Source organism: Vipera ursinii (genome assembly GCF_947247035.1).
Source record: "Vipera ursinii genome assembly, chromosome: 3".
NCBI classification, from domain to species: domain Eukaryota; kingdom Metazoa; phylum Chordata; class Lepidosauria; order Squamata; family Viperidae; genus Vipera; species Vipera ursinii.
The window spans coordinates 127,938,084-127,960,793 of NC_139516.1; the positions used below are offsets into that span (position 1 = coordinate 127,938,084).

Below are 22,710 nucleotides of genomic sequence, written 5' to 3' on the forward strand. Positions count from 1 at the left end.
GCTTTCCAGAAAGCTTTTGTTGTTTTCATTTCTAGTGTAATGCAAAAACATAGACAATTCCTCTCAAGGGCAATCTGTTCCACAGTCAGCTAACTGCAGGAGGAATTGAAATAATTTCCCAAAGCATAGAAAATAAATAGAAGAGATTAAATGGAAAGTTCCTATCTCTTTAAGAAACAAAAAAGGATCAGAGAAATTTTCAGAAATAAAATATAGTAAAAGAGCACAGTTCGTATAAAAAATGGTAAAACAAATTCCTTACTGTAAGAATCCAATGTAAATCAGTTTTCACTATGTAAGAAAAAATCTTTGCACTATTGACTTCCATGTGGCAAAAGTGAAAGTGTTTCATTATTCCAGAAAAAAAAGCAGTAGTAAAGAATAAAAACTTCAGCTTTATAATCCAGCAAAGGGTAAAAATAGTTCACCATTCAATCAGATGTTTAATATTTAAAATGTAAAGCAAAAATGAAAGAAAGCAAATTTAAAAAAAATGTTAAAATGAAGGCATGCTTAAATATCTGAACAGCTGATAGGAAAGGATGGAGACCTGACTCTCCAACTTTTCTTACTGTGAATTGCAATTATCAAGATTCCTTTTCAGTGGTGAGCAGTCACCCAAGAGTCATCTGGGGTCATTCCTAGTTGCTCCTGTTCAATCTAGGGAGCATTTTGCCACCAAAGAGCCAGCTTTGGCGGCGAAATCAGCTGTTAGCAGGGGGGGGAAAACCTCCCATCCGCTCAGAGCGCCATTTTCAAAGGATTTCCCTTTTCTGCTTTATCCAGAATGTTTCGTGATGGCATCAAACATTCATAAGACAGCAAATAGATAAACAATTAAAAGTACCAAATTGTATGCTTCATTACAGCTAATAATTCCCTTGATAAAATTTCAGTTTTTGATCTGACTTTGATGAATTGTTTCCGTAATTATTCAGTTATGTATACCTGGTCTTACCTGAACGATTGTTGGGAGACATGCGCACTGGAGAGATGGAAGGTGTGCGTGAGGAGGAATACGGTCTTTGCCTATCCCTCTCTATCGTTGATGATGAAGCTACAAAATGATACTGTGACCATCCATCCTGCATGGGAACAGCATACAACAATAATAAAAAGGCTGAACAGAATACAAGTATGAAAGAAGATACAAGTATGAAATATTTATTTATTTAACCATCTAACTTAGGGGCTAGTCTTTTTCTTTATTAACAGACAGGTCTTCCACATTATCTGTTTCTATATATTTTTTAGTTTAAAAAAACCTTTTCTCAAAATATTTCTTTTGAAATATGCATTCAATGTAGATTGACTGGCTTTCCCTTCACCAATATGTAGGCCCATGTATAATGTAAATCAGGCATGTCAAACTCGCAACGTCACATGACGTCGCGTGACGTATTGGAACTTTTTCCCATTGTCGAAAATGGGATGGGCGCAGTGTTTATAGGTGAATGTCATTTAAGAAGACTGTGGTACAAAAGGACTAAGAAACAAGAGAAAAATGCTATCTGATTTGGGGAAACTTTTCTTCACTTTGCCAAGGCTGGAAAGGTTGCTAGGTGAGGGAGAGACAAAGAAAGTGTTGATGTCTAAGCTGATTTCTTAATATCTAGTGCAGGGGTTCCCAACCGGGGGTGTTCGCACCCCCTGGGGGTGCCAGACGATATTCCAGGGGATGCGAAAACTTGGATTTTCAAAATTATAGTGTATATGCATAATTCGTTGCTGTTATTTCGAACTTTTGTAGGGGGTGTGAGAATATATCAGAAGCATTCTAGGGGTGCAGGGTATAGAAAAAGTTGGGAGCTGCTGATCTAGTGGAACTATTGCTTAAATGACCTAGAGCTATGGTTGTTGTAGTTAGGAATTTTAGATAACTAATATAAGGAATAATGTACATATATATATATATATAATTCAGTGTACGCTGATCAAATCCCAAACTGGGCAGGAGACTCCAAGAAACAAAGAATGACAGTAATTGATATGTCTGAATAGCTTGGATGTAATTATTAATACTGGAGTTGCTCTAAAATAAAGGTGAATGCCACAATATGCTCATCTGGATCCAAGGCTATGTTACCTTAATCTTCAGTAAATGATTTATTCATTAGAATAACTTCCTAAATTTTTAGCTGCTACAATCTAAGTTTTAAGTCTCCAGATAGCTGAAAATTAGATAAAATATAAGAAAGAAAACTGATTACTAAGCACCAGTAAAAATAACCAGTAAAGGCTAGTGATAAAATATCATCATTGGTGAAATCAACCACATTCCTGCTTGGTAAACATATGTTTTAGAAAAGTATATGAGATCTGGGACAAACATGCTATATATTATTTATATTACATCTATATTATTTCCAGATGCTAGTGCTTATTTAAATATTAATGTTCCAGAATAGTCAATCTTAAGGAAAAAAAAGATTAATTTTTGAACACACCCATTGCTTTTATATATTTATATTGAAAGGAAAAAGATTTTATATGGCTTTTTAGATTTAGGAGTGGTCAATCTGAGACCATGAAAGGATAACCATTTATTTTTAAAAAATAAGAATGAGAAAAGTAGGAGTCCAGTTTTTAAAATATTATAATAGTATTTCAATAAACAAATAGAGAAGAAATGCTTTAATGAATTACATGAGTTCAATCACCCAACTCTTTTACTAGATTTAGTTAGCTCACAGTTTCTAAAGCTTTCTAAAAAGGGTGATAGATGTTTGAACACAAATGGCCTTAATTGACCACAGGAACACAAGATACAACATAGTACTAATAAGCCACCTATTCTGATAGTTCAGGCAAATATTTGGGCAATCTGTGGGTCTAAGGTTTTTTAAAAGCTGCTACATTTCCCCAAGTTTGGGACACCAACATTTGACAGCAGATTTTGTGGTTTACAGCAATGTGATTTCCTGTTAATTTTGGAGGTGAAATAAAAACCAAAAGATGCAGAAAACCTTCAGTAAATCTCCATTTAAACCACATTTAACCATATGTTATATCTTAACACATTTATTTTAAATTGATATCTCATTCTGAAGGTGGCATATTTTATATTAATAGTAAATACATGCAGTAACTCTGTCACTTCCAAAAACAAACAGAACAAAAGGAAGACAATATTGATTCCACTCTATTAGTAACATGGCCCTTCATTTAATTTTTTTTAAGATTAAAAAACCCCCACTGGTTGCTAAAACATTGCCCACCACTGCTATAATTGAGATTCTTTTGGCTAATATACTTGCTCACAGGGACAATGCAGCAGATTTGTTATATAAAAAAAAGGTTGTTTAACAAAAACGGAAATGAAATACAAGCCTTTTCATACAAGCATTCATACTTGGCACACGCTTCCCTGGAAAGTACAATTAGCACCCTTTCTCCTTGTATTTTGCAAAGTAATACAAAACTACTGTTCCAATGTGCATTTGACCTAATTTTATAATGGATATGCACACGCATTGTATTTTTTAATAATTGGATTGTTTTCTAACTTATTTCTACTCTGTTATTCATTGCCCAATCTTGATTAGATGTTCTATACATATTGTAAAAAAAATGCATAGGCATCAAGCTGTTTCCATGGTGGAAAACTGTATTTTTAGCACAAGAAAAAGTGTACGTTTTTAAATCACATATTGTATATTGTCAATGAAATTAATATAGTAACGTGCCTCAAATTATGAAGTAGTACAACTACTCATCGTCCTCGAATTAATGGATTGCAAAGTAAAAGCTTAAATAGCAGTTGCAATTTTAATCTATAAAGCCATTTATCTCTGAAGTCAATTTAAATCAATACCTTTTTCTTTCCTATAAATCTTGGCTTGCCCAAAGGGGTCGTAAAATAATTGCTTGAAATCAACCTAATACCTGCCCCCTTAGAAGAACCAAACTGTGTGCCATTGGAAAGGGGCAAGACCACCTCTTTTACCAAATTTGAGCAGAGTAGGCTGGTTTGAGAGGGTACACAATAGTTGGGGGAGTACTAAGCATGGTGAGATGAAGGTATGGCATAGTGGCAGGCATGCTCTTTCCTTTGTTATTTTTTAACCTAACTGATCCCAAGTCTTATAAATTGGCAGCCTATAAATTTTATAAATAAATAAATAAATAAATAATAAAGCAAGCAAAAAAAGGCAATTTGATGCTTATTAGAGATATTCAAGATTAGAAAGTGACGTGAATAAAAAAAAATAAGCATCGGCAGTGTTTATATTCACACATGATCAAGATTATTGACTTATCCTGATCTATTATGAATGAGCAGCATGCTGGTGTTTGTTATTCTCCTGTGCTTTTTTATAGGAGAATAGGATTTGTTTCGAAATCATACTTCGCAATGAAACTTTGCAAGCAATTCTGGTTATTATAATTTGTAAATCTTCACGGTTTTTGGTCCAGGCATTCCTACTACAGCACGCAAGAGACACAGGCAATTTCTATTCAGTTGTGTGCAAAATTGCTGTTGCCTGAGATTGTGAAGCGTTTCAGACAAAGATATGGATTTTAACCTCTGAGAGTTTATGTTCAATAATTTTGTTAATCTTTAAACTTCTATAGAAACTTTGGTTTGACTTTGTTGACAATAACTTCTTGAAGTTTCAAATCTCTAAAAATACACAATGATTTCTATTACAACAGACAGAACATTTCAATATGCTTTATTTCTGTTCTCTAACTGCTGCCATCTGGTGAATGAGAGCATTTTAGTGTAAAAACTCCATACTATCATGTAGTAGTTTCTATTAAGTAAACTTAAATTACTTAATAGAAATTTCCTGGGAAAAGTGAATGTGAATTGGAACTAAAGCAAGCAATGAAACTATTGTCTTAAGTTGGCAAATAGTGGACTTATTTATTTAGCCTGAAAGTATTGAAAGTTTTAATACGAAAAGATGCTGCTAAGAGAATAGAAGAGGGCTCTGATACTTCTCAAAAAAGACCTGTGGCTTCAAAAATATGATAGCAACATGTTGTTTGTGCAGTGATCCCTACTGTTTCACCAAAAAAGTCAACAATCAAATTCTGTCGGGTATGTATGGATTTTCAATCTGGGCTAAAGTACCACAATCAACATGAGCTAGTTCTTAAGATTATAGGAACATAATATAGGAAGCTGAATTTTGTTTGGCTTTGACATCCCTTCATTCATTCTTCTGTTGATTGCCTTATTAAATTAAGGTTTAAATGTAATTTGATTTTGCCCTTCCACTGTCATGTTGCTCATGAAGCAAAATGATAGCAAGAAACATAAAAATGTTGTTTTGTTTTCTATTGGCAGGGGCAATCTTCTCTTTAGTTTAATAATGTATGAAAATGCAACTTAAATGAAATAATGTCTTTTTCAGATTAAAACAAGTGTTGATGCTAATATATATTATATATTTCAAATTACAAATTTGATTTGGGGGGACTATGTCTCCAACGTCTTTTTTAATGCAGTTACTGCAAGTCCATTTCCATTTTATAGGTAAATATTTAGTAATAAATTCATTAGATATACATCATTGATTATTGTTAAAGATTTAAACCAATTTTAGAAGTCAAAAGGGAATATTATCAAGTGAACAAATGGATACCCATTTGTATCCATCCTACTTAATCCTAATTCAATTTAATAACTTAAGCAAAATTAAGCAAAAAACATATGACATATTTCTAATGAATTCTTGTTATGAGAACGTATTAAGTTAATAATTTTTATGTGTGTGTGTATGTATGTATGTATATACATGATGAAAACAAATAAGTTTGAAATGCATATCAGTCTCCCTTTAATTCTTTGTTAGCAATCTAAAAAAATTTATATATATATATATATATATATATATATATATATATATATATATATATATATATATATATATATATAGTCCTGGGTGACTTCAACCTGCCGTCACTGGGAGGGTCGTCGGAGTTAGCTCGGGAGTTCATGGCTTCCATGACAGCCATGGGCCTGACCCAGGTTATTGAGGGCCCGACTCATGAGGGGGATCATACTCTCGACCTGGTGTTCCTGTCTGGACAGTGGTTGGACGATCTGGGAGGGGGTTCCCCGTCCATCACCCCTCTGTCATGGTCAGATCACTACTTCCTGAGGCTGGTTTTCCGTCATACCACCCCCCGCCGCTGGGCGGCAGAACCGTTCAGGTGGTTCCGCCCCAGGCGCCTAATGGACCCGGATCGGTTCCAGAGGGCGCTTGGGCCTATACCTATCACCCTTACCCACAGCCCAGTCGATGCTCTGGTGGAGGCCTGGGAAACGGCTGCCACCAGGGCACTTGACTGCGTTGTACCCATGCGACCTCTGACCCGGCGCAGATCCCGCTGGGCCCCATGGTTCTCTGTGGAGCTCCGGGATATGAAGCGTCGGAGACGAGGTCTAGAGAGCGGTTGGAGATCCAGCCGATCCGAATCCGACCGATTGCAGTTAAGAACCTTTATAAGGTCTTATCTTGTGGCGATAAGGACGGCGAAGTCTAACTACTTTGCCGCCCTTATCGCGTCCGCAGATAATCGCCCGGCCGCCCTGTTTAGGGTGACTCGCTCCCTCCTTAACCAGGAGGTGAGAGAGGATCCCTTGCAGGGACGAGCCGAGGAGTTTAGTCATCATCTGGCGGACAAAATCGCTCGGATCCGGACCGGTCTGGACTCTGACTGGGCAGAGTCTGACGTGGAGGAATCAGGCGGTCTTGAGCATGTTATCTGGACTGAGTTCGACCCTGTTTCCCCTGATGATGTGGACAGGATCATGGGGAGACTGAGCACCACCACCTGTTTGTTGGATCCGTGCCCCTCCTGGCTAGCTTATGCGGCTCGGGAGGGAACACGAGGCTGGTTCCATGCAGTAATAACTGCTTCTTTGAAGGAGGGTGTCTTCCCTGCCACCTTGAAGGAGGCGGTGGTGAGGCCCCTTCTCAAGAAGCCTGCTTTGGACCCGGCTGTTTTAAACAACTATCGTCCAGTCTCCAACCTTCGCTTTCTGGCGAAGGTTGTTGAGAGTGTGGTGGCGCATCAGCTCCCTCTGTTCCTGGAGGAAACTGATTATCTGGACCCGTACCAATCGGGCTTCAGGCCCGGACACAGCACGGAGACGGCATTGGTCGCGCTGGTGAATGATCTCTGGAGGGCTAGGGACAGGGGTTGCTCCTCTGTCCTGGTCCTATTAGATCTCTCAGCGGCTTTCGATACCATCGACCATGGTATCCTGCTGCGGCGTCTCAGGGGGTTGGGAGTGGGAGGCACCGTTCTACGGTGGTTCTCCTCCTACCTCCAGGGCCGCTCGCAGTCGGTGTTGACAGGAGGGCAGAGATCCGCCCCGAGGTCTCTCATTTGTGGAGTTCCTCAGGGGTCGGTCCTCTCGCCTCTCCTGTTCAACATCTATATGAAGCCGCTGGGCGAAATCATTCGTGGTTTCGGGGTGGGGTATCACCAGTACGCTGATGATACCCAACTTTTTCTTTCCACCCCGAATCAACCCAGCGATGCCCTATCCATGATGTCCCGGTGCCTGGAGGCGGTTCAGGTCTGGATGGGGAGAAACAGGCTTCGTCTCAATCCTGCCAAGACTGAGTGGCTGTGCATATCGGCATCTCGGGTTAACCAACTTATTCCACCTCTAATGATGGGGGGTGAGGTGTTACCCCCCCGTTGATAGGGCTCACAACCTGGGCGTCCTCCTGGACTCACGGCTCAATTTTGAAGACCACATAGGAGCCGTGACCAGGGGGGCTTTTGCACAGGTTCGCCTGGTGCGCCAGTTGCGTCCCTATCTGGACCGAGATGCCCTATGCACAGTTACTCATGCGCTTGTGACCTCCCGTTTGGACTACTCTACATGGGGCTGCCCTTGAAGACCACTCGGAGGCTTCAACTGGTGCAGAATGCGGCCGCGCGAGTTGTAATGGGGGTCTCCCGATACTCCCATGTAACACCTCTACTCCGCGAGCTGCATTGGCTTCCGGTTGCCCTCCGGGTGAAATTCAAGGTGCTGGTTATTACCTATAAAGCCCTACATGGCCTGGGTCCGGGCTATTTGAGGGAACACCTGCTGCTGGCATCAAACGCCCTTCGCCCAGTGCGCTCCCACAGGGAGGGTCTGCTCAGGGTGCCGCCGGTGAGAGATTGCCGGCGGGTGACACCCAGGGATAGGGCCTTCTCAGTGGGAGCGCCTGCCCTCTGGAACCAGCTGCCGGTGGAGCTGAGGACTGCCCCCGACCTCCGATCATTCCGCCAGGGCCTGAAGACCTGGCTCTTCAAGCTCTCTGGCCCAGGCTGAGGAGAAATTTTTAACTGGGGTTTTAAGTATACAGGGTCAATTTAATATTTTTTAATTTGGTTTTTTAACTTTTGTATGGTGGATTTTTTAATTCCCTGTAAACCGCCCTGAGTCCTCATGGAATAGGGCGGTATATAAATGTAACTAAATAAATAAATAAATAAATAAATAATTGATAAAATAAAAAGTAGATGCAGCTAAACATGCTGGGCTTTTAACTCAGCATTTAATCTATTTTAATCAATCATAAATAAAAAGCAAATACTAAGGAATATTGTCAATACAGCAGGTGAAAAAATGGTAACTGACCTAGAAAGTTACTATGTAGTGCACTTATGTAAGTAAAGTTAGAGAAGGGAACTGACCCAGGATGGGGTTCCTTTTTTATTGCAAGAAAAATTCTTTCCCCACCCTCCTCCCCAGTTCATAGAAAAGCAATTGTGACCTCAGAAAGAATAACTGAAGTGCACTACAGAGAACTACATGTATCTCTCCTTCAAGCAGAAAGAGAAGAATGAACCAGAGATGTAAAATGTCTTCAAAAGTACGAAGTGTTGGAATACAGCATAGAGGCCCTCCACTAGGAATATGTTTTCTCGACCCTAATGAAATTCAACAGAAATGAGTGCTTCATCAAATTCAAAGACTGACAATCTAGAGTGAAGATGATGACAGTACTTTCTATCGAGGGAATAAGGACCAGACTGTTAAAATAAGCAAGTTAAACTTTTAGAGCTTATAAAACTATTTTCTTGTGTTTGTTTTTTCTTACAAATGCCCTGCCAAGGAAACTGCCAAAGCAAGCAAGCTCTCCTTACTTTTTTGACTTGTAGAAAATAAAGTGTTCATCATACAATTTGGGTTCATATTTACCAAGTAGTTTAATACTACTACCTATCTCAGATACCTATAAGATGTGATCACTGTTCAGCTAATGACAGAACAAGCTCTTGCGGATTTTAGAAAAGAACTTTTGTTAGTTCAACTAGAAGTGTTCTGCATGGGAAATATATGCAATCTACGACAATCCCTTCCCTTCAAAACCTCTCAGTATTGAACCAGGCTCTCTTCCCTAATCTATGCTTTCATTTATCATACTGTATATAGCATTATGACCTCTTTATTATAGTTGGAAAGTTCATTTATTCAGCCCAATTTCACAATTTCTACTTTTCCTCCATCTGAAAACTGCCACCATTGCAGAATGCTAAAGTTACAAAAACTTTAAACTTTAGAGTTTATATACCATTTCAACAAAAAAATGACTGTCTTTCATTGTACATGAAATGAGTAAGAACAAAACACACCCCATAGGCAGCTACTTGTTTTTGCAATTTAAGTTTGTTGTTGTTGTTAGCTGCGAAGTCGTGTCCAACCCATTACATCCCCATGAATAACGTTCCTCCAGGCCTTCCTGTCCTCTACCATCTTTTGGAGTCCATTTAAGCTCACGCCTACTGCTTCAGTGACTCCATCTAGCCACCTCATTCTCTGTCGTCCCCTTCTTCTCTTGCCCTCAACCTTTCCCAGCATTAGGCTTTTCTCCAGTGAGTCCTTCCTTCTCATTAGGTGGCCAAAGTATCTGGGTTTCAACGTCAGGATCTGGCCTTCTAAAGAGCAGTCAGGGTTGATCTCCTCTAGGACTGACCGGTTTGATCGCCTTACAGTCCAAGGGACTTGCAGGAGTCTTCTCCAGCACCATAGTTCAAAGGCCTCAATTCTTTGGCACTCAGCCTTATGGTCCAATTTTCACATCCATACATTGCAACTCGGAAGACCACAGCCTTGACTATACGCACTTTTGTTGGCAAGGTGATGTCTCTGCTTTTTAGTGTGTTGTCTAGATTTGTCATGGCTTTCCTCCCTAGGAGCAAGTGTCTTTTAATTTCTTGGCTGCAGTCCCCATCTGCAGTGATCTTGGAGCACAGGAAAATAAAATCTGTCACTACCTCCATTTCTTCCCCATCTATTTGCCAGGAATTGAGAAGGCTGGATGCCATGATCTTGGTTTTCCTAAGTTTGTATGTGTATATAAATGCATGTGTGTATGTATATATGCATGTGTGTGCTGTATCACTAATATAACAAAGTATAAGTGATGTATTGCTTGTACCAAAGGCAAAATGTATGATAAGTGAACCCTGGCACCAAAATGAAGATTAAAATACACTGTCAAAACTATTTTTTGATAAAGTGTTATCATCAAAATCTGTAATTTGGTTCTTTCATTCACTGGATCTGTGCATTTCCAACTCATATCTGAATGCCAAAATCCCATTACTCAAATAGTATGTCAAAGAATTACTGAACCATTTTCTTCCATTGTGTTCCTGAAATTATTATAAAGTCTCCTATTTAACATTTCTAAGAATATTTATTCTTTCAATGTACTGTACAGTTGAAAGTATTTTCTCCTTTTTCATACTACCTTTAAAAGCTGCTGCAGTTATGAACAAAAAGAAAGAGAAGACACTTTTTTTTCTATGAATCTTATCTCTAATTTTAAAGATGGTAAATTTAGAACCAATTCAAATAATTCTAAGGTTCATGTATAGATTACTGCTTTATCTTGCTAAGGCTTACAATTCAGTTTCATGTGTTGTTTGGCAAAAAAACAGAAGGAACAGCTCAGTTTATATTCATTTCAATGAATTTGAAGAGGCACACAAGTGTTCTGGCAACTCTCTAAGAAAATGCTATGTACTGGATGAAACAGGGAGTTAAATATGGAATTATGGATTATGTGAGATGATTGTTGGCTAACAGGAGAGATGAATTCTTTGGAATTGGAATGATCTAGAGCAGACATGTCAAACTCGCGACATTATGGAACTTTTCCCCCATTGCCGGCAATGGGGTGGGCGTGGTTTCCTTGTGACGAGTCCGGCCCATGGGCCGGCATTTTGACACCCCTGATCTAGAGTCCTCCAGAAAATGGCGCACCAAACAGCAGGATTAATTTTCCTCTGCTGACAAAGAGCTGATTTTGCTGCCAAAGGTGGCTCTCCTTGGCAGCACACTCCCCAGATTTGAATGGGATCAACTAGGAATGACCCAAGATGATCCTTGGAGGACTGTATAGTTGCATAGGAAGACAATTTTCAGTTCTTGGTAAGAGTGATCAGAGTTGGTTCTTCATCTTTTCCTGTCAGTGGTTTTTTCCTAGGTGTGCCTGCGCCTTGGTTTTAAATATCATGTTTTGCTTTTGACCTACATCTAAGCATCTGGTTGAATGCAGATTTATTTTATATCCCCTTGCTGGACTGTGAATTTTTACCTTTTTATTGGTTTGCTTTGGCATTAAGAAACACTTTTGTTTTTGCCACATGGAAGCTAATGGCATGAAGACTTTCTCCTTGGTAGTGAAAGTGATCTGATTTGATTTACAACTTTGCTGGACTACTGTACAAATGATTTTGTATTTTACTAGTTTTTTAAATGAACTTTGCTACTTTATTTTACTTTGTATATATTTTTGGTTTCTTTTCCTTTGTTCCCTAAAGGAATGGGAAATTTCTCTTTTGTTTCTATTGATTCTCTATCATGGGAAATATTATCTTAATTTCTCCTGCAGACATCTTGTTATGGAGCACTTTTTTTGTCTTTGAGAGGAATTGCCCTCATTTTGTTTTGAAAGTAGGGCTAAAATTTGGAGTATATTAAAAATGGAAACAACAATAAAGGCAGATCAACTTAATCTTAAAGCCTTCTTGGAAGCCTTTCGGGAAAAATGCTTTTCAACTTACAAGCTCTGAGTGAAAATTTAGATAAAATGTCTGATGATTTAATAACAGTTATAAATAAACCTAAGGATGAGACTCAGATACAGTTAATGGCAGCTAAATCAGACTGACAATTAAGTGGATTGGAAGTCAATTTGTTGCTGACAGAATTGAAGGAGAAGAAGGTTTCCTTGAGAATTGCAGTCTCGTTGGAGAAGGCTGAAAGGGGCCTGAATTTAAAAGCTTAAGAGATGGCAGTATGGATCAGTGAAGAACTGAACTTCCTTAAGAAAACTGATGGCGATTGTGGAATAGCCTTATTATATTCAATCAGAAGACAACTGTTAAGAGAATTGTGGTTCAACTGGCACAACAAAATTCTGAAGAACAAGCGCTGCAGAGGTATTTGCAACAGAGAACTATGCTTTTGGGGAATGAGATACAAATGTTGGGAAAGATCCCTGTTATAATTTTATGGCAAAGCTTTATTATTAAGAATCAATTGAAGATATCTGATGCTTAGCAGACAGAGATAATGATTGCAGTGGTTTATGGTAGATTAGAAGCCGTGGTGGACTTTCTGTGTGTGAAATATAATAATAAGATTGTTAACAGAGGGATCTGAAGTTTAGTTTTGTTGTTGGCTTTACCTCTTAACTGATATTTTTTTAAATAAACAGATGGTAGGTCATATTAGTTAGGCAAATAGAGCTGTAGAAGTTTATAAAGTTTTACAAGGGGGGGAATGATTATTGTTGAAATATATTTATCAGTATTTAACTGGGAACAATGTATGTCTACATTTTTATGCACATTTTTTATCTTGTTTAGTTTTTGCTTTGTTATTTTCTTTTTTTCTCTTAAAGTTTATATTTTAACTTTGGAAATAAAATTTTAAAAAAAATTAAAAAAAGAAAATTGCAACGATCTGATTCTAATACAACAGAAATGGAATGAAAAGATTACCCTATGATTTAAGTTCATATATTTCCTTTAGGAAAAAGAGATGTAAGATTTTTATGGTTCTGGACATATCTGTTTGAAGCAAGAGAGTAAATCTGTGGAGCTACTTTTTTGTAGATAGTTTTGACAGCTGCAATGGGAAAAAGAATATACACAACAGAGGATTAACCTTTAATCATCATCTGTTTATCAGAGTACTGGAATCTGTTAGTAATCCTTGGGAGATAGGTAGTATTCTAGTAATATTTTAGTAATAATCCTACTGTTTATGTTATATCGCTAATGATGAGCTTCCATAATACAATTAAGTGGACTTTTTAAAATTATAATTCTGATCATTTTCCTGGTAACGTCTACAGAACTTTCAAAAGGAATTGCTTTGTCTATCTATAATTAATTATTGATTTTCCTATTGTGAATGCAAGGATGACAAGACTTAATCTAATCAATAACATGATGTATACAAAAAGACTTAGTATGTCAGATAAAACCCAAAGGATAGTACCTCAGACATACAAGAATCATAATTTACACTATTATATTATATAGGGAGCCACACAACATGCTCTATAAAAGCACAGCTAACACGTCTTGCAGTCATTTTTCAAAATTGTTTATATCATGCAGGGTGCTTGCAAAATTATCTATAGCTCAATGGCATTCTGCAACCTCTCTAAATCCCTTTGGAAAATGGTCTAAAGTGTAGATACTGTATTTCCCTGAAAATAAGACCTGGTCTTTTTTTTGCCTCCAAAAGAGGCACCAGGTCTTATTTTCAGACAATGTCTTACTCACTTACCTTAGGACTGGCGCAGCCAGGCCTCCCATGCCCCGATACCTGTTGCGCTGCTGCCTGAGTTCTTCTGCAGCTGAACGCCATGTGGCACATTGTGCCACTGCTGCTGCTTGCAACAAGATATGCATGGTTTGTTGTGCTGATCACGTTGCTGCTCGATTTTTACATGTGTGCCTTGCCCCAAAACTAGGGCTTATTTTCGGGATAGGTCTTATTTTCAGGGAAACACGGTATGTAATAGTTGGAAGATCACAATTGAAACTGTGAAATTAACTGAATAAGATTGCTAATGTCTTTGTCTTCAGCAAATCAGAAATCTAACTATAGACCTTAGAGTAACAAAAAAAGATGAAATGAAACAAAGAATAACTGAGCATCTAGAACTGAACAAGGTTGCCTACATGCCTGTGACAAAAACAACAACAAAGAAATAAAATTTAAAAAGGGGCATGAATCATCCTTGCTAAAGGGCCGCAATAAGCTGGTAAGCCAAGAAGAAAATGATATCTTTGGGAGAATTTAAAAGAACACTTTCCTTAAGTGAGATATAGCATTTTTTAAAAGTACCTGTTATTGATTTAGAAGAAAGACCACTTTTAAAATTAACATGGTATAGAGAGTGCAGTTGGGCAGCCTGCTTAATTGTATGTAAAATAACCTCCCTCCTCTTTAATTTTAGAGTGCAATCCTGGGATGGAGATTAAATTAACTAAAACTTGCACCACAGAAATAGGTTCCCCCAAATGAATATATCTGCATTCATGTAAAAATGAGATAACTCTCTATCCCACAATATTGTGAGCAAGAAACCTAGTAAACCATTATTCCCTCTGCTGATTTTTGAATACTGAATATGAGAGCTGAAATTATTAGTTTCATGGACTCACTCATAAGATTATAGAAGAATTTATGTTTTCTAGCTGCATGCATTGGTAATTTTAATTTCCCTTAAGAGTCTGATTTTATTTTAGCACAAGGACGAGGAATATAGCCCAAAGAAGTTGGAAATGGTTTCATAGCAGCAGTATAGTTTCATCACTCCATGTAAAATATGACTGGAATAAAATACAATATAGCCCCCCTATTTTTTAATAGATATAAAATGATATAAACAGATATATTTACATCTCTATAACTGTCTGGTACAACAACCAAACAAGACAGACACAGACTTCAGTGGATAGTTAGGACTGCAGGAAAAACAATTGCAACCAGCCTTCCTTCCATAGTATACTGCACAAGCTAGAAAGAGGGCTGTGAAGATATGTACACATCCTGGACATCAACTGTTTCAACTTCTTCCCTCAAGATGACGCTATAGTGCATTGTACGCCAAAACAACTAGATTCAAGGATAGCTTTTTTTCCTCCATACCATCACTCTGCTAAACAAGTAATTCTCACAACACTGTCTTATGCCCTGGGTTGTCAAGCCACCTAGAAGGGCTGCATTACTACTATTCTTCTCATTTTTCCTATTACCTATGTCCTTAGTTTCTTATGACTATAACGTTGTTGTTTGTATCTTATGATTTATGTGGATTGCTTTTATGTAGTATCCTATAACTATCACTGAGTGCTATATCTTATGACTTATGATGATTGTATTTTATGATTATGATCATGATTTATCACTTCTTGCTTGTATGTACACTGACAGCTTATGCACCAGAGACAAATTCCTTGTGTGGCCAATAAAGTCAGTGTCTGTCTGTCTGTCTGTCTGTCTGTCTGTCTGTCTGTCTGTCTGTCTGTCTGTCTATCTATCTATCTATCTATCTATCTATCTATCTATCTATCTATCTATCTATCTATCATCTATTTATCTCCATCCACCCATCCATATGCATATACGGTTAGGGCTGGAATATCTGTCATATGTCTACTTTTAACACATACTATAAGCTCATAGGTAAGTTTGTCTATGATAAAAAGATGGACAGAATCCAGGCTGCAAAATAAGTAGGCTTTTCTTTTACTTGCTCGTGGATATAAGCATTGTGGATGAAATTGTGCTTGAGTCATACATGTTAATACTAGCAAGTTACAAAATGTAATAATAAGCACACAAACCAGATAATGCTGTGGCTGGAAAAGTTCTTTTTATTGTGGTTTTTGTACTGTACCAGAGGTAGCATTAGCAGTTAACAGGAAGAAATTATAATTGGAGAGGATCCACTTGATTCTAGTTCCTCTAGTCCAGGGGTCTATCTTGGCTCAGGAATTCTGGGAGTTGAAGTCCACAAGTCATAAAAGAGCCATTTCCTCCACTCCTGCAGTAGTCAATGGAAGGACACTACCATGTGTGAAAGGTTCATTCTGGTGTAAGCCATAGAAATTTTAACTGATAAAATACTATACCTTTTTGAAAGCCACATTCACCTACTTTTTGAACACAACAGAAAGTAACTGCAGCCTTGACCTACATAAGCCCTTTAGACATCTCATCTCAATTCTCTTGCCTAAAGCAAGTTTGAGATTTCATTGAATAACTAACTTCAAAAGGAAGGTTGTCAGTCAATTATTCAGAGTGATGTTTCATAAAGAACATTTCTATCTGTCTTAGAGAAAGATCAAAAGAACACATCCTACTCTCTGCAGTGATACAATCTTTTAATAACCAAAGCTACAATGCATCCTAAAATTTGTTGCAATTCTAAATCTACATTTTAGCAGTCAAGTAAATTTCCTTGGCTTTATGGAATGCACCACATTCAGCAGCTTTGGCATAAGCAACTGAGAGCACATTCAACATTTTAGCAGATGCCAATTCTTCCTTCTATCCAAATTTTTAAACAGTAATCTTTTAATATACAGTACAATTGTCTTAAAAGTATATATGAGAACGTTAATATTCCATATATTTGACTAAACGAATAAAAACACAACATTTTTGGCTTGTGCTTTTTTCATGAAATACCCTTTAATTAATCATCCTTCACTGCCTGGATAATAAGCCTGATTATAAGGCATATGCAATCCACATTCCCTGTAGACTATGATCCCACACTGCTTGTATAATTTGGGCATCCATGTTATCATATTCTAGGGCAAATAAAAGAATAGAAAATAGCACCAAGGGGAAACCAACAATGACAATCTGAATTAATCTAGTGCTTCCTTTATGCCATGATGGTATGTTCAAAAAAGGATGACATGCTTTCTTATTCTTTTGCAATCCCAAATAATGAGAATCGACAAAAATATTAGATAGGAAAACATAAGAGCTTATTCTATATTGCAACATTCAATTATGAAGTTTGAGGAGATTATCTGGTTAAACCAGCCCAGTTAAATTCAAATGCTGGGATTTAAGTTGATATAATCTCAGTGTCAGAATCCATTTATATCATATTCATAAATGTATGTTTAAAACATTATCCCCCCCCATATGGATTCCGCCATCTCCTGAGGAAGGAGGAGCATATGTGGATTCAGCCTGCCTTAGGTTATTTCAAAGGCCAAGGGAACCTTTTGAACTGGCGGGATCAAAAGGGAGGGTTAGAGAAGAAGGCTTCTGGCTTGTGTCTTCTTTTAATTCTGGAGAGGAAGAAGGCAATAACCATAAAGATTCGAAGTTCCTTTTTTCCCCCACGAAAGGGATGACACGACGTAGAAGGATGGGGGCTGACCAAATGGGGTTGAGGGAAGGGGGGGTTGAACCGGGTACCCTTTATAAAATTTCAATTTGTAAAACAATACTAAGTCCTGTCTTGTATTCCCACAACCAAGCATGTCCTAGTAAAGATTCCTTTTGGACTAGAACTGACTCCAAGAGTTTTTGTCTTCCTAAGATGTGGTTTGGGGTGGGTCCTGACACTCAGTGTAATTTGAGGCAAAGACATGAGTGAGTGAGTGTATCTTTTCTCTCCCCACCCCCATTTTTTAATGATCCTCTAATCTCTTAATTTGGGATAGAGTCGGGGTGACTGAATCAAGCTGAGCATTTACTGGCCAGATGCTCTATGTGCCCTGAGAGAGAAATATCTGCTGCTCCCTAGGATTGAAGTCTCAACCTTCCAAACGAGAGGTGAGGATCTTCATTTCTAGGCCCTGTGCCACCTGCTCTTTCTCTCTCCCCCCACAACCCTCACACACAATTCTTATTTTATATGCTGTTAGAATATTTTAAGCACTAGCAAAAAAAATGCCTATCTGAAGTACACTGACAAATTGTCAATATTTGTACAGTTGCTTATACTTGCAATTTTGACTATATCTGCTTTAATCAATTATCTCTATTGCTTTATAAGTAATTTTGACTTTTTAAATAGCTCCTTTAATAGTGTTGCAACATACATTTAATAACTGCAAAAGCTGTCTGATTTTAATAAAATTTGAATAAAATCCCTATTATTTAATAACCCAAACCTAATCTGGCACATATTAAATGATGAACATTTTATTTGTTGTACTTTGCCATGCAAATATACTGAAGAACATGGGAAAAAATGTTGTGGATGTGTTTCCTCAAGAGAACAATACCTTAAGGAATGAAGCCAAGGATATATATGTATGTATGGGATGGGGAGATTTTTTGGTGGTAGATAAAATGTTACAAGATTTTGGCAGTATACAGCAGGACATTTTTGTATCATGTTATATTTTAATAACATGGCTGGTGGTACCAGTTTTGACATCACAAATCATTTGTCTGGAGACATGGGAATGCTGGTTCCAAATTTCATCTCCACAGCCAGATAAGAAGAAACCCTAATCCAGTGCTCTTTTACTAAAAAATCTATACGCTGTCTTCAATCAAATACACCATCATGAATTAAAATAATAGTCTATCGACACACATTATTAACAAAATCTCATAAAACACTCAATATCAAAGATCAATTACAAATTCTCAAAAAGCCAAATTATTTTCTTTAATAAGATATTTAACTAGATGTCTGAGATGCATTTGATTCCTGAGGCTGCACATATGCCATTCTGACTGGATTCTAGCAATCTGCTGCAAATGAACAAATTAGATATAGTTCCCACCCTTTCCGAATGCCAAGGAGGCAAATCTCAAGATAAGGGAGTTACTAGTTGGAATTTTGCTGCTGTGCAATATAACTCCAAAATAGACCAAACAAAATAGTGAAGCTCAGATGATTTTTATGCATCACTTTATGTGAAGCAGTCTTGTTCTTCCTGTGTCATTTCTCCCTCTCTTTGGGCTATTATTATGACCTTGGCTGAGACCGTTCAGTCTGATTTTACCAGTAGAAACAGTCCAAGTAACAAGTACATAATGTCATGATGAAGTTGAGATTTCTGAGAAGGCTTTGTGGGATAAGGATTAGATACAAGGCTTATTCCAGTTCTGAATGGCATTTGGATAAATCTTTAAATAGGGTCTGATCTGCAGCTCAGGGCTACTTCTGTAACATTTTTTCCCTTTATTTATCCTGCTGGTTTTCTAGCTTCCAGTGATATTTCCATGGACTGAATAGATGGGCTTTAATCTAAAAGGTAAGTCAGTTGGCCAGGAGCAAAGGGGTCTGATATTCCCCCTCCATAACTACTTAGGATTTAGCTTTCTCTGGGTTCCTCATCCTGGTCCTCATTTGGGGAAGATTCCTCAAGTGTATGATAATTGCTGTCTTTTGGAACCTGATAATCTATTTTATATTACCACTATATTTGCATCAGGGTTTAGAGTAAGAAATCATCACTTTTATTTCTTATAAAGAGATAAGAGAATAATGCAAAGCACACACACACACACAAACACACACACACACACTGATATGTCATTAACATAAGCTGGGCTTATATTTTCAGTTTTTTTCCTCTGTTTAGCGAGGGGGTTATTAAATTTATTTTAATGTAATATTTAAGCATCTATTATAATTTTTAAAGATAGATTAACCTTATTTTAGATTTTATATTATATATTTTTAAAGATAGATTAACCTTATTTTAGATTTTATATATTATTTTTCTCCTTTACAACACTGTTAATGATGATTCCTGATTTTCAACAATCGTTTTAAGAACTCTGGGGCCATCAAAATAAAATTGCAACAACAACTAAAATCACCACCACCACCTTTAATTTTCCACAAATTCAACCACAAATTCAACTGGGGAAAAGGTGACATTTTAAACCAAGCCAAATTCACCATTATTAGGAAATATCTAGAAGCCGAGCATTCTGACCATCCATCCATCAACAGGCATAGAGAAATAAGTTCCATTTATATACCATTTAAAAGATACAACCAAAAGTGAAAGAAGGAAACAAACATTTCATAGCACATTAAACTCCAGTTGAGGGCTATCACTATAAAAACTCCATAGCTGATTATGGTTACTTTTTTTTGATGGCAGAGTGAGGGAATTTCCCAAAACTGAGGAAAATCTATGTAGCTGATGAGCTGGAATCTGTACAAGCTGTTTATGATAGTAGATGAAAAGGCAGTCCTAGGCACATACAATATTGTACTTTCTCCATATTTTTGAACATCTTAAATGATGTAAACCGATCTACTTGATTTAGAAGTTTAGGCTTTTATTAATTAACAATAACTATGCAGCATATCTATTCCCTTCCTCCTCCATCTGCAATTAATCCTACATTAGGGTATTTCTTTTTTAACTTTATGATAACTTTATTGTCACTTTGAATGTACGCCAATCGGCATACATCAAAATGAAATTCCAAGGGATAGGAATTTAATATTTATATCTTACTGTACATCTATGAAACTGCACAGAAATAACATTTTGCTGGTGCTAGAAAAAGAAGCAGCTGACATCTGTTTAAAGAAGGCTCCTGAATAGTTTAAAAACACGGGCAAGCAACTGCCAAGAAGAGGTTTAGTACCAAATTCTTTCTTAAAGGCCCAAGAGATCAAAGACAACCTGTTTGAGGTTACCTGTGAGTAGGTAGCAAGTTACATAGCTTTCACAAACCTAGAGTGGGTCTACTAGTAACTGTACCATGCAAGTTGTAAACTAGTATGTTTGATCAAATCAGTCAGTCTATCAGTCAGTCAGTCTGTTTGTCTATCATCTATCTGTCTGTCTGTCTGTCATCTGATGTCTGTAGGCAGTGTGACATCTAGAAGGACATTTATTAAAGATGGCAGCAAACATTAGACATGTATAGAGGAAACTTTTGGGGATGCTTGAGTTAATATGGTAGTAAATAAGATTAATAATATTTCTGTAGCGCATTTCAAGCAATTTAAAATGCCATGTTTATATTATTTTCATAATACAATTCTGTGTAAAATATATCAGAATAGCATGTAGCCAGGAAGTGAAAAAGAAACCAATATAACATTCAAACCAGGATGCTAAGTGGTACAATGCAACAGCAATATTTCTTAGCAGGATTATAATTCTGTTTTACTTTTCATATGACCCTGAACGCTTCAAAAGAGAAAAGTCAAATAAATTTTGTATCCATACCATTTATCAAATAAAAAAATAAATAAAAATAAAGAATATTGCTATGTTTTGATTTTTCCCTGCTAAAAAATCACTCTAGTTTTGAGCAAATGTCTGATTATAGAAATATATCAGTTCTATCATATAATGGAGAAGGATTACATAGAAAAAAGGGACTGAGCAAACTAAGCATACCACTCTTTTGCATTGTTTTATGTTATTATGTTAACTTCACTTCCACAGTGAAATAATTCACTGCTCATACAAATGGTGTGAAGATTTAATTGATGCTGCAAATGATGTTAAAATGCATTCTACACATTACTTTCTGTAACTTTTTTGATTTATATCAATGTTTAAATTTTAGTGCTGTTGCAGTGCTAATCTAGGAATGCATTCAGATCCATTTATTGTTTTAAATGTGCCAATATTTAATGTGACACATTTAAGTAAGTCATGTTGGTGGCATATAAATTTTAGAATAAATAAGAATTAAAGAAAAAAAATCACAAATCAAGACTCATCAGCTGACAGCCAGAATACCTGGGTCTGGGAATAGATTCTGGTTTCTTGGTTCTGGGAGAGGGAATGCTGAGCGTGCCATGACTCAGAATGATGGGTAGGTGAAAATCCTCTGTCCTCAGCCACTCTGAAGTCTGGGGCCACCCGCTGCCATAAATCAATCAGTCAGTCAATCAATCATTTGTTCCAGTGAGATTTCTTTTTTTTCCAAACAGAAATATAGAAATATGGGAACTAGGCTATATTTTTGTACAACTGTAACCATTTAAATGTTAATCAGAAATAGATTACATTGATAATAACTGATTCAGACTGATTCTAAAGCAGAGAAAATGCAGTGCAAACTGTTCTCAACAAAGACTATATCAAAGCTACACAAAACTCTTAAAATTAATATTAGCACATTATTGTCTACTGGCTGTCCTGATGCTACAGAATTATATTCAGCTCTTTTTTTCCCCTCCATGCATTTGTTCAGTAAGCATGATTCTTGCACTAGGCAATTGCTTGTTTCTTTTTTTTCAGGAGAAACAGGTGAAATAATGGTAGCTGTGAATGAATGTTCGGAGTCAATGATGGACTAAATCAGGGAAGGTAACTTTGGGGGGAACTTGTGGTCTTCAGATTTTGACAGCAAAATATCTGATGGTAATAATTTTTTAAATTTATATGCTGCCAATTCCCAGTGACTGGGTGGTTGATAATTGGTGATAGGAACCTTGTCTTTTCATGTATCATGTTTAGGGTGACACAAAGCAAACTATTAAGTTTGATCCTTGCTCTCTCCAGTTGCCAGAGTACTATCTGCACCACAACCTACTTTTTTCCCCCTGAGCAGATGGGCTAAGCACCAGACATATTGTGAAGAGGTGACCTAACAATATTTTCAATTTCTGAGGTCTATGTAGGGCCCAACGGTTTTCTAAATTATGTCAGAGGCTGACATTTCGCTTTGCATTACAAATACTCTTCATTTAATAGAATTTAGTAAAAGGATCTAAAACTGATGAGGTACCCATA

The 22,710-nt window shown here is 37.2% G+C and overlaps 1 protein-coding gene across 1 annotated transcript in view; it reads right to left on the reverse strand.

Annotated features, from left to right (window-relative positions):
* CTNND2 (catenin delta 2) overlaps positions 1-22,710 on the reverse strand; it is a gene marked incomplete at its 5' end in the record, with an annotated part of 448,616 nt that overhangs the window by 17,510 nt on the left and 408,396 nt on the right. The window contains one exon of the mRNA XM_083360640.1: positions 959-1,085. Within this exon, the coding sequence (XP_083216766.1) occupies positions 959-1,085 (127 nt within the window). The remainder of the gene's footprint in view (positions 1-958; positions 1,086-22,710) is intronic.